Consider the following 13,335-nt stretch of genomic DNA (forward strand, 5'->3'; position numbering starts at 1 on the left):
CTCCTCCATAGGCAATCTATGGCCCAGGGAGCACCCTGCCAGGAACCAGTTTACCACCCTGGGATCCTCCTCCCCCAACCCCCACCCTCCCGGGGCCTTCCGGGCTGGCCCTGGCAACCCCGTCTCACTTACCTGAGGTCGGGGGTTCTAGCGCTGGGCCTGGGTCCAAGGCCTCTGCAGTACTGGCAGTGGCCACCACACTTGGTGCTGCCGATACTGCTGAGCTGCCAGCCCTCTGATTGGCCAGCAGCTCGTGGGGGCAGGATCCCCATCTTTAAAGGGACGGGGATCCTGGTTCCTGGAACTTAGATTTAAAAAGCCCAACAGATTGCTCCGTGGGGCGCAAAATGGGCAAGACGGGGGAATCCCCCGCCTCCAACACAAAATCCAGCCCTGTGTTTCTGTGCATGTCCATTACTCTTCTGACACCAGCTGGTCTGCAATTGCTTTTTCAGCCTATTTTGAGATTGGCATAACAGGTCATTTTGTATTGCCCTGGTAGCTTATTCAAAAAAAATCTGCTAGAAATGAATAGGAAGACCATCAAGTTAAGTGTGTTTTTTAAACGGTCAATAAACAAGCTGCCTATATTTACAACTTATTCATACTAAAGAACCTGTCTGTACTCTGCAAGATGAAAAGGATGGTGTCCCATCATAGGCTTAAAAAGCTGAATTGTTAGCATCCTATAAGATTATCGCAAAATAAATATTAAGGTAGTAGCTGAAAAGAGCAGGAATCATTTGTATGATTATACTATTCAAAAGGTAGCTTCCTAGGGAAACGTTGAGAGTTACTATCACTTGAGCCTCCACCTCCTGCACAACCAACCATAGTGATTTTTTATTAGTACATTAGGTGGACTGAGTGTACTGATACTTTAAAATTGTGTAATAGTTTTAAACTATATATATGCTGATTGAAGATGACCTTTTCAAAAATTAAAAATGAGCATTAAAAGTCACATTGAAACAAAATATCTGAACATCTTAAATGTTAATTTTGATTTGTGCGTGCAGTTTTAATTCTGTTACTTGATGCCTAGTTAAGCACCAATACTGAGTTCTGCTCTAAAGTAATGCCATATCGTACTGTACAAGTTTATCGTTTGTTTTTTCATCCACTTGTTTTTTGCAAGTTTCCTTGTCAATAGAACCATGTATTAGTTTTGCCCTGTCTGCTAAATAAGATGCTAATCAGTTTTCTGTGTAAATGTATAATTTCTTGCTCCCTTTTCTCTAACATTTCTTTCTATTTTCCCCCCAACCTTAAGGCAGCAGAAGCTTGCGGAGAGGGAGAAGAGGTCGGCTGAACAGCAAAGGAAAAAGATGGAGAAGGATGCACAAAGATTACTGAGAAAGGAACAGAATAAAATTGCTGTAAAACTTTCATAACTGTGACTGATATGTGGACCCATCACTGTCAGCAGAAGAGCAGGATATGTTACCCTGCCATGGCAACTATGACCAGGATGCTTTGAAGAATGTGTTTTTATAAGTAATTTCTACTGATGGGCAGTTGACCAATGAGCATGCTTTTTAGCTCAAGTCACCATCGAATGCTTGGAAGTCTTCATGGATTACTGGAAATCATTGGGATAGATACAAGATTTACACTATACACACATTTTGTTCTCAGCTATTCAATCAGTGCATTTTTGGGTGCAGTACTTCACTGCACCAGTTCCTAAACGTCCTAGTAGATTATTTAATTCTTTTCTAATTCTCCAGGTTGAATATAGGAATATTTGTAGCTAGATGGACATGAATTATCTGCTGTGTGTACAATGTATTTTATTTGGAATTATATTTAAGCGTAAATGTGTGTTGGTCTGTTCCTTTGCCTGTCTGGATTTACAAGTTATCCATCTGTTCTGTTGTGCCAGACATTGAAATGTTACCAATGAAGTCAATGAATTATCAAAACATGATAGTTTGTGCTGTATATATTCCTTTTAACAGGTTACTGAGAGAATAAGTATAAAAAAATTACTAAATGCATTTGTATATACTGTGCTCTGGGGTAATTGGCAGCAGCTAAATAGAGGACTGCTACTGATGCTCATTTTTGTTTTTTTAATTCATGACTTTGGCGTTCTGGAAATTAGCATTTCAGTTGCGATTACTGTATAAATTTAAATAAAGCTCTGCAGGAAGCAATGAAGAATATAACTATGATAAGCTTGGTGCGTGTGTCTAATATTTGTGGTGTATAATTGCCTTTGTCGCAACGCTGCAAAATTTGAGATTTTATCGAATTTACAGTTCTGCAGCATCTGCCATATTTGTTTCTTTTGGAAATCAGCAGAATCAGCTTCAATTTGTTTTTTGTTAAACTGTTTTGCTTGTTTCTTTTAAATAATTTCAAATGACATGAATGATGCCTTGAATGAAATTGAATCTTAAAGGAAGATCGTTATTCTCCTGTAAGTTGATACCTATTTGGAGTCTTATTTCTGTAATCCACAATTAAGAGAACATTTTTAATATTGCCTGAAATAAGGTTGAACTGCTGCCTAATTCTACAATCAGAAAGGAAACCAACTTTCTTTCTTTACTACGTGCTCTATTCCTATTCCTGTACACCTGCTTTGAAATGTTCTATTTATAAGGTGCTTATTGTACAGCTAAAATTAATTAACTGGCAATGAGCATATAATTCTTCATAATTAAGGTGCCCCCTATTTTGGGCCCATTTAGTGTATATTTAGTGCTGATCATTTCAAGATCTGTTATACTAAAACCTTTCTCATCTAGCGTGTACTTGGGTTTTAGAGCAATTTTTCAAAAAATGAGTGCATACAAAAATATAAAAATTTAATGTGTATCACCTTAATCAAAATTTGAAAAAATAACTTGTAAATGAGTTATTCAAGATTACCTGTGTGACTGGGTGCATATTTCAATCAATGTGTTATTCAGCTTGCAGTTGAACATCTTGCAGTAACATGCTCTGTCTGATTCAGTTCTATTTCAAATCTGCTTTACTTCAAACAAATTTGGTGAAAATATTATCAAAATCAATAAATGATCTCTCATATCCAAAACTATTTACAACAGTTTCAGTAATGGCATTGAACCACAAACTGAAATCTTGTGGCCACGTCAGATGCCTTTGCAGATCGAACTGTAAGAACAAAAATTACTTGTTAAACTGGTAATTATTGAATCTTAGAAATATAATTGTTTCCTTTAACATATTTAACAGTTTATTTCCCAATACGGCTTTACGTCTCAGCAATCTTTATACTAACTAATGTAAATTGTATAAATTTTCCTAAGTCTGTATAGTACCCATGTTTAAACCTATTGCACAATATATTGTATAGTATTAAAAAAGGTAATTGAAAATTTATGGTCTTTTTGTTCTATTCAGCACGAGTTGGGCACTTAATGAAACTTGGAGCGCTATAGCTAGTGTCATTTGAACTTCCTGTGAAACCTTACCTTTGGTGGCAAATCAAATCTGCGTGAGAAAACATTTTGCAATTATTATGTTTTGTTTGCATTTTAAAGTCATTTTTTGTTGAAAAATAAATGTTTTTGTTTTAAGTTTATGTCCAGTTTTGATTACAGAAAGAAGGGAGCAAAGACACACTTTGCACTTTCCACATTGCAGTGTTACATAACCATCAAAGTCACTAATGAGAATTTGAATGAATAATGTGCTTTTAAGACATCTCTCATGCTGTCTCTGGTCTCGTCCATGAGACCCACCTCCTGCTCCCTCAATCCTGTTCCCATTAAATTGCTGACCACCTAACTTCCTCTCCTGGTCCCTGTGTTAGCCGATATTGATAACTGTTCTCTTCAGGTGTTTTTCCTCTCTCCTTTTAAATCTGCCATTATCTCCCCCGCAAAAAATTGAACCCTCTGTCCTTGCAAACTACTGCCTCATCTCTGATCACCTTTTCTTCTCAAAATCCTTGAACTTGTTGTCACCTCTCAAATCTCTGCCCATTTTTCACGGAACTCCGTGTTTGAATCTCTCCAATTGGGTTTCTGCCCCGTTACAGTACCGAAACAACTCTTATCAAAGTGGAATGACATCCTATGTGACTGTGACAAACATAAACTTTCTCAACCTGTTTTCAGCCTTTGAAATGGTTGATGACTGCGTTCTCCAATGTGTCTCTGCTGTCGTACAGCTGGGTGGGACTGCTTTCACCTGGTTCCATTCTTATCTAATTGTATCTAGAGAATCACTTGGAATGGTTTCTCTTCCTGCTGCCACGTTGCTATCCTGGTGTTCCCAAGGTTCCATCCTTGGCCTCTTCCTATTTTTCATCTCCATGCTGCTTCTCTGTGATAACATCTGAAAGCACAGTGTTAGTTTTCACATGTTCGCTGACAACACTCAACTCCTCTACAGTTGCTAAATTATCAGATTGCTTATCTGACATCCAGTACTGGATGAGCAGAAATTTCGTCCAAAATGATATTGGGAAGGTGAAGCTATCATTTTTGGGTCCCCATTCCCTAGCTACCCACTCCATCCCTCTCCCTGGAAACAATTTGAGATTAAATCAATCTATTGGCAACCTTGGTGTCACATTAAATCCTGAGTTGAGCTTCCAACCTCATGTTCGTGCCGTCACTAAGACCACCTATTTCCACCTCTGGAACATCAGACTTCACCCCTGTCTCAGCTCCTTGCTGCTGAAGTCCTCATTCATGCCTTTGTTACCTTTAGACTTGACCATTCTAATGCACTCCTGGCTGGTCTCCCACGTTCTAATCTCAAAATTGAGGTCATGCAAAACTCTACTGCCCTCACCAAGTCCTGTTCGCCAGTTGCCCCTGTGCTTGCTGACCCATATTGGCTCCCATTCAAGCAACATCTTTATTTTAAAATTTGCATCCTTATTTTCAAATCCCTCCATGGCCTCGCCCTCCCGATCTCTAATCTGCACTACCACAACCCTCAGATATCTGCACTCCCTCTAATTCTGGCCTCTTGAGCATCCCTGATTTTAATCACTCCAGCATTGATTGGTGCCTGTGCCTTCTGTTGCTTAGATGCTAAGCTCTGGAATACCCTCCCAAAACCTCTGCCTCTCTACCACACTTTCCTCCTTTAAGAACCTCTTTAAAACCTACCTCTGGCTGTGCTTTTGGCCATCTGACCTAATGTATGGTTCAATGGCATATTTTGTTTTATAATGCCCTGACATCCTTACTAAAGTTCAGGAGCTAGAATTTTACACAATACTGCAGCTGAGGCTTTAACTAGTGATTTGTAAAGGTTTAGCATAGCTTCCATTCTTTTGTATTCAATGCCCCGATCCAAGAATCCCATCCACTTCCCTGTCTCATCAACGTCCCCTGCCACCTCCATGATGTGTGAACATGCACCCCCAAGTCCCTCTGCACTTATAACCCCTAAAATTGTATTATTTAAATTATAGTGCCTCTTCATGTTTCTCCCAAAATGCATTACTGCCCTTTATCAACATTAGATTAGATTAGATTAGAGATACAGCACTGAAACAGGCCCTTCGGCCCACCGAGTCTGTGCCGAACATCAACCACCCATTTATACTAATCCTACACTAATCCCCTATTCCTACCAAACATCCCCACCTGTCCCTATATTTCCCTACCACCTACCTATACTAGTGACAATTTATAATGGCCAATTTACCTATCAACCTGCAAGTCTTTTGGCTTGTGGGAGGAAACCGGAGCACCCGGAGAAAACCCACGCAGACACAGGGAGAACTTGCAAACTCCACACAGGCAATACCCGGAATCGAACCCGGGTCCCTGGAGCTGTGAGGCTGCGGTGCTAACCACTGCGCCACTGTGCTGCCCAATTAAATTGCATCTGCCATGTGTCTGCCCATTTCACCGGTCAGTTTACATCCTCTTGAACTGTACTATCCTGCTCACTACTTACTATGTTGCCAAATTTTGTACCATGTGCAGCCTGTAAGATTGTATTTCTATACCCAAGTCCAGGTTATTTATATAGAACAAGAAAAGCCAATATTCCTAATACTGACACCTGGGGGAGCATACTGCATACTTCTCTCCAGGCAGAAAAATATCTGATAACTGCAACTCTCTGCTTCCTATCTCTTAGCCATGTACATACCCAAATTACCACCATCTCTTCAATCCCTCGTGGTTCTATTTTCCAAGTAAGTTTGTTATGTTACCAAATGTCTTTTGAAAGTTCATATGCACATCTGTGGCACTACCTTCATCAACCCTCTTTGCTACTTCATCAAAGAACCCAATCCGGTTAGTCAGACACTATTTGCCTTTAACTAATCTATGCTGGCTGTCCTTTATTCTCTAAGCGAGCATTAATTTTGTCCTTGACAATGCACTATTAATTTCCCCACCACTGACCTTAGACTGATTGACCTGTAGATTTATACCTCCCCTTTTTTGAACAGGGGTGTAACACTTGTAATCCTCCAGCCCTATGGCACCACTCCCTGATCCAAGGATTGAAAGAATGTGGTCAGAACTTCTTCTATCTTCACTCTAGCTTCCCTCAGCAATCCAGGATACATCCCATCTGGATCGGGCGACTTGTTAATATTGAGTGATTCCAACCTATTTAGCACCTCCTTCCTTTACCATTGTCTCAGCCATATAGGATGCCATTAATGACTTTGATGAGAGCTGTTTCGATACTGTGGCATAGGCAAAAACCTGATTGGAGGGATTCAAACATGGAGTTCCAGGTAGGCTGGGAATGGATTTGGGAGGCGACAACATCTTCAAGGACGTTGTAGACGGTTTGCACCGCACTTCTGGCAAAGTAATGCTGGTAAACGGGGAGCAGCTCCAAGGAATTTCCCAGCCTTGGGTTTTTCAGCCTGGAGAGGCCAGTTCTAGAGGCATATAAGGTTGTTGCACATACAGAAGAAATTAATCCAACATATTATTTCCAAAAAACGTTCAGATAGAGTGGTGGAAAAACCTCAAATATTTAAAAATCAATTAGGTATTACAATAAAATTATTTTATGATCTGTCTAAATGGATAAATCAAGAAGGGCTGAATGGCCTTCATTAGTATTTGTGGCCAAAGGTTGAAAACAGGTGCTAAATGGGTGCTGTGCTAATAAGACACATCAGTTTGAAAGCCTGGTTTTAGCACACAATTTTGGTCCTAATTGTTGATTAACATTACTTGAACTTGCCTGGAGATGCTAAATCAGAAAACTGGGTTTAGCACTCAAGTGCTGATTAGACACAATTTTCATGTTGTTGTCTGTGGGCTCCTTGCACCCTCTTCTACTGAAGGTGTGGAGTACTCTGGATGGCACACAACAGCACGTTGCAGGATGACTCAGAAACTGAGAGGGCATACAGGTTCTCAGTTGTGGCACAGGAGGTCCAGAGGAGGAGGGAGATCCTGTACCCACCTCCTTTCTCACTCATGCAGCAGCTGCTCTGCCTGGCCTTATGTCCTCCTCCAATTCCTCATCCAGACCAAGGGAGACCCCCTAGCAAGATGCCCATGACCAAGCATTCCCTTTCTCTTGGGGACTCCCATGAGCTGTTCGATAAGGTAGCGGAGCACTAAGTTTTTTTTAATTAAGTCCTCAGAGAATTGCCAGAATAAATGTTGGTGAAGTCTTGGCAATGTGTCCCAGAAAGCCTCCCAATGTGTTTCTGAGGTTGCTTTTCATAGCTCCAGTAGCAAGTGAACATGAAATCATGTATCTCCCTTTCAGTAGAAATCCACATCAACCCCTTTGTTACTCCCAAACAGCTGGTCACAGTTCAGAGAGGATGTTATTCAATGAGCACTAGTTGGCATTTTAAGTAGTAATCAGTCCCTGATCAAGCCTCTGGGCAGCCAATCCAGTGCAGGCTTCACTGTTTGTGCTGGGTTACTGGGTTTAGTTTGTAATATCTGATTTCATTCACAGCAATGCAGATATCTCACAGTGTTAAATAATCAACTGGTTTATTAACAAGACATTAACTTGAGGTTCTTACACGATTTAAGTGCATGTCTTGAGAGCCATGTGTTCTGTGTGGAAGCTTCCAAAAATCTCTCTCAGTTCCATTCCTGCTCAGCAGCTCCACCCAGAGGCCCAAGCAATCAAGCACAGCGAACAGCCCAAAACTCAGATCAATCAAACACTACATTTCCCACCCCCCCCCCACTTTTGACTAAAGACATTATTTTTAATTAATGTATTCTAAACAACAAATATATACACATCAAGTTATTTCCTAGTGTTCGACTTGCCAGTTTTTCTCTAAGAACAGAGATAGTCTTTGAGATAGGAAGGTCTCTTAGGTACTCTCTTCAGCCTCTCCTCTGTACCAACTGTCAGCTCCTGAACCTGCTTAATCAATTGTTGAAAGCATAAGCTTGATCGGGATGCTTTTCACTCATCGGAATAGTTCCTGTGTTTTGTGCATGTCAGAATCATCAGAAACATCATCGCATTTTAATATAGGTTTCCATGCATTCTCAAACTTCTTCAGCTGGATATCATCATTTACAGTTATATTTGCAATAGTCTTTCTTGGCTGTCTCCTTTGCCTGTGCTGTGACCTCCTTATCCAACATTTTCTTCCATGTCTCCTTTATCAATCACATTAACATGTGCTCCAGTGGGGTCAGTGAGTTTGAATCCATGCCTATCGAAAAGGTTTAGCCCCACAAGGCTTCGGCCTTTAGCTACATAGAACGTGAAGTTGTCTAGGGTGATGTTTTTGTAGCATACTGGAACTGTGATCATCCCCAAAACTGGAATGATAGTGTTGTCATAAGCGTGAAGAGTGTCTGTTGCAGGAGTGAGGAAAAATTGTGAAAAATGCTAATGGTAGAGTTTGTCACTCAAAATAGATACTTTTGCACCAACATCGCTAAGAAGTGACACTGAGATGCCTACGATCTCGACTGAGGACTCCTTAAAGTGACCTGGTACTTTACTTTTTGCGATGGATGTACCGCACTTTCAGGAAGAGACTCCCCTATGTGTTGAACTGATGAAGTCTTTCTCTGTGACAACCTGCACATCTTTGCCAAATGGTTCCACTTTAAACACGAGTTACACTTTTTCCCTCGAGCTGGACATGGCATTGTGACTCGATGAGCAGTTCCACAATTTGGGCACAGTTTTGAAGGTAACTGACCATGATGGGATACATTTTGATGAGGTTGCTGAGGTTTTCTTGGCCTTAACCCTTGAACTGAAGTTGGTTGGGCAAACTGTGTCTGCATCCCTGAGTCTAAGGGTGCATGTGTGTATAATCTCTTTGAATCAAACCTGGCAGATTCGATCTGGATTGCTAAGGTTGTGGCTTTTTCCAAGATTAAATCATCATCCTCCATGAGAAGATGTTCCCTAATTCGTTGAATTGAGGTCTTTTCAATTAATTGATTACAAATTAGTTCACTGGTTAATGTGTCAAATTTACATGTCGATGCCAATTGCTGCAATGCTGTCACGTATTGTTAATGGACTCACCAGGTCCCTGGGATCTCTGGCAGAATGTATATCACTCTATCATCACACTTTTCTTTAGCCCGAAGTATATTTCGATATCACTCACTGTTTCTGTTTCTAGGGCCACTTCCTTAAGTACTCTGCGATGCAAGCCATCAGGCCAGGGGGATTTATCGGCCTTTAATCCCATCAATTTCCCCAACACCATTTCTCTACTAATACTGATTTCTTTCAGTTCCTCTCTCTCACTAACCCCTGTGTTCCCCAACATTTCTGGTATGATATTTGTGTCCTCCTTTGTCAAGACAGAACCAAAGTATGCATTTAGTTGGTCAGCCATTTCTTTATTCCCCATTACAAATTTCCCTGTTTCTGACTGTAAGGGACCTACATTTGTCTTCATCAATCTTTTTATCTTCACATACCTATAGAAACTTTTACAGTCAGTTTTTGTGTTCCCCGTAAGCTTGCTCTCGTACTCTATTTTCCCCTTCTTAATCAATACCTTGGTCCTCCTTTGCTGAATTCTAAACTGCTCCCAATCCTCAAGTCTGTTGTTTTTTTCTGGCAAATTTATATGCCTCTTCCTTGGATCTAATGCTATCTCTAATTTCCCTTGTAAGCCATGGTTTGGCTACTTTTCCCATTTTACTTTTGTGCCAGACAGGGATAAACAATTGTTGCAGTTCATCCATGCGCTCTTTGAACGTTTGCCATTGCCGATCTACTGTCATCCCTTTAAGTAACGTTTCCCAATCCGTCATGGCCAACTCGCGTCTCATACCTTTGTAGTTTCCTTTACTAAGATTCAGGACCCTTGTCTCAGAATCAACTACGTCACTCTCCATCTTGATGAAGAATTCTATCATATTATGGTCGCTCGTCCCCAAGGGGTCTCGCACAACTAGAGTGTCAATTATTCCTCTCTCATTAAAAAATACCAGCCAAAAAGACTTGCAGGTTGATAGGTAAATTGGCCATTATAAATTGCCCCTAGTATAGGTAGGTGGTAGGGGTATATAGGGACAGGTGAGGATGTGGTAGGAATGTGGGATTAGTGTGGGATTAGTGTAGGATTAGTATAAATGGGTGGTTAATGGTTGGCACAGACTCGGTGGGCCGAAGGGCCTGTTTCAGTGCTGTATCTCTAAATCTAAATCTAAAAATCACTGCCGTATCAAACATAGACGTATCTTCTGTGAGCTGCTCCAAGACTCGCTGTCCTTCTGCTCCTAAACAATGTACGAGTATTGCTTTCTTACAGTTTGCTGCTATATCTGGACTGTCCATCCCCATAGCGAGCAAGTAGGTCTTGAACCCTGAAATCCGTCGCTCCCAACACAAAGAAGGATTTCCTGATGTCGGAAGGAAAGTTTCTGGAACTGGTAACATTAGATTTTGTTTAAACATCCTCGTCGCTAAGTTCTTTTGTTATGTTTACATTGGGTTAGTGGGTTTAGTTTGTAATATCTGATTTTATTCCGAGCAATGCAGATATCACACAGTGTTAAATAACCAACCAGTTTATTAACAAGACTTTAACTTAAGAGGTTCTTACGTTATTTAAGTACATGTCTTGAGAGCCATGTGTTCTGTGTGGAAGCTTCCAGAAATCTCACAGTTCCACATCTGTTCAGCAGCTCTACCTGGAGGTCCAAGCAATCAAACACAGGGAACACAGAGAGTGAACAGAACAAAACAATCAAACTCAGATCAAACAAACACTACATTCACCTCTTTTACCAAGATGGTGTCTTGCACTAAACGCAGGCTAAACCAATGTTTCAGCTCAAGACCCCATCTTGGCCATCGGCCCCAACATATGGCAAAAGATACGATAATCTGGTCCAACAGGTATTAGCTGTCCTTTTCTGATTTTCATTTGTCTCTAGATTCTACATCATGCAAACTATGTTCAGAGTGATATATAGTATTTACTATTATCTTTGAATTAATCTTTTAAAAAGCAGCCATAGTACATTTTGTTCTATGACTTTTTCTTTTTTTCTAGTCTTTCCTCATAACTCAAACCCCTGATCTTAAAAACAATGTTCAGAGTGAAATACAATCTTTACTGTTATCTTTAAATTAATCTTCTAAAAAGCAACCATAGTACATTTTGTTCCATGACTTTTTCTTTTTTATGACATTTGTACTAGTTGCCAAATAAAATGAGGAATTTTTGATTTTAAGAACATGGAACAGAATGGAAACATCCTTAGAGTTTATAGAAATTCATAGGGACTTTTAATTTATAAACCTTCATGGATTAAAAAATCCAACATGGTATCAAATTAATGGGCATTTTAAACCCATGCCTTTCATTTGGGTTGATTCTCATTGACATTTATAACTTTTCCAGAATATTTATCTCAGCAATATTTCCAGTCGTTGTGTCTATGCCAGCTATCTGCAAGAGCAACTCACTGAGTTCCACTGCCCTGCTTATCAAAAAGAGCAATGTTCCTAATATGAACCTCGGTGGATGGGAGGCGAGGGGTGGGAGTTGTTGCTGGGTGGGGGGGGGGGGGGTGGGGGGGCGACACCACTGTATGCCTGCCTCCTGCCTGAAACAAACATTGACCACTCTCTTAGCTAATGTCGTATCCACTCTGCAAATGCCCTTTAATCCATGTAGCACCAATATTGCTAAATAGTCAGTTATGAGGCAGGTGGGAGATTCAGAGAGACAGACAGACAGAGAGACAGAGACAGAGAGCGTGACAGGCAGATAGTGGCAGAGGGAGAGAGAGGGAGGGAGAGACAGAGAGGGAGAGGGAGAGACATACAGAGAGAGAACGTGAGACAGCAAGAGAGGCACAGAGATGGAGAGGTGTGAGGGCTCCTGCAGCTGAAAAGCTCACTGGATGTCTATGCAGAATTCAGAGCCAGATCTCCAGTGTGCAGTCACTGACCCAGTGTGCAGATGGATTTGAACCCTGTATCCACTGATTCACAGCTGGGAATGTAACCACTATACAAAAGCATCTTTCCAGGCAGTTGATTCCAATGCATTGATGGTGTTCTTTTTGAAAAACTATGACCAGGTCAGGTTTCTCTCTGGACTCCAGTCACCCAAACCCTCCAGCCAGCCTTGTAACAACTCATTGATTCATGTCTAAGGGAACGGGCAATGGTTCCGGTAGAATTTCCCTCTGTGGTGATGGGTTAATAAAGCAGATGGGATCCTGGGCTTTATAAATAGAGGAATAGAACACAAAAGCCAGAAAGTGATGCTAAACCTTTATAAAATAATAGTCTGGCCCTGGCTGGAGTATTGTGTCCAATTCTGGAACCACACATTAGGAAGGACATGAAGGCTTTGGTGAACTTACAGAAGAGATTTCCGCCACGTCCAGCGTGATGCCACAACCAAATGCATCTTCCCTCCCCTGTCAGTATTCCAAAGGGATCATTCCCTCCGCGACACCCTGGTCCACTCCTCCATTACTCCCGACATCTCGTCCCCTTCCCACGGCACCTTCCCAAACAATCGCAGGAGATGTAATACCTGTCCTTTTACCTCCTCTCTCCTCACTTTCCATGGCCCCAAACACTCAGGTGAAGCAGCGATTTACTTGTACTTATTTCAATTAATATACTATATTCACTGCTCACAATTCACACGCCTCTACATTGGGGAGACCAAATGCATATTGGGTGACCGTTTTCGGAACACCTCCGCTCAGTCCGAAAACATGACCCCGAGCTTCCTGTCACTTGCCATTTCTACACCACCCCCCCCCCCTCCCCCCCACCGCTCTCTTACCTACATCTCTGTCTTGGGCAGTGTTCTGGTGAACATCAACGCAAGCTCGAGGAACAGCATCTCAGTTACCTCATTCATGCACGCTACAGTCTACTGGACTGAACATTGAGTTCGATAATTTCAGAGCATAATTGCCC

General features: G+C 41.3%; 1 protein-coding gene across 1 annotated transcript in view; it reads left to right on the forward strand.

Moving 5' to 3' along the window:
• The window catches only part of ebag9 (estrogen receptor binding site associated antigen 9), a 37,550-nt gene extending 33,999 nt beyond the window's left edge, over positions 1–3,551 (forward strand). The window contains exon 6 of the mRNA XM_068030956.1: positions 1,274–3,551. Within this exon, the coding sequence (XP_067887057.1) occupies positions 1,274–1,394 (121 nt within the window). The 3' untranslated portion in view covers positions 1,395–3,551. The remainder of the gene's footprint in view (positions 1–1,273) is intronic.
• Positions 3,552–13,335: the final 9,784 nt, after the last annotated feature.

This window comes from Heterodontus francisci, chromosome 5 (genome assembly GCF_036365525.1).
Source record: "Heterodontus francisci isolate sHetFra1 chromosome 5, sHetFra1.hap1, whole genome shotgun sequence".
Lineage (NCBI taxonomy): Eukaryota > Metazoa > Chordata > Chondrichthyes > Heterodontiformes > Heterodontidae > Heterodontus > Heterodontus francisci.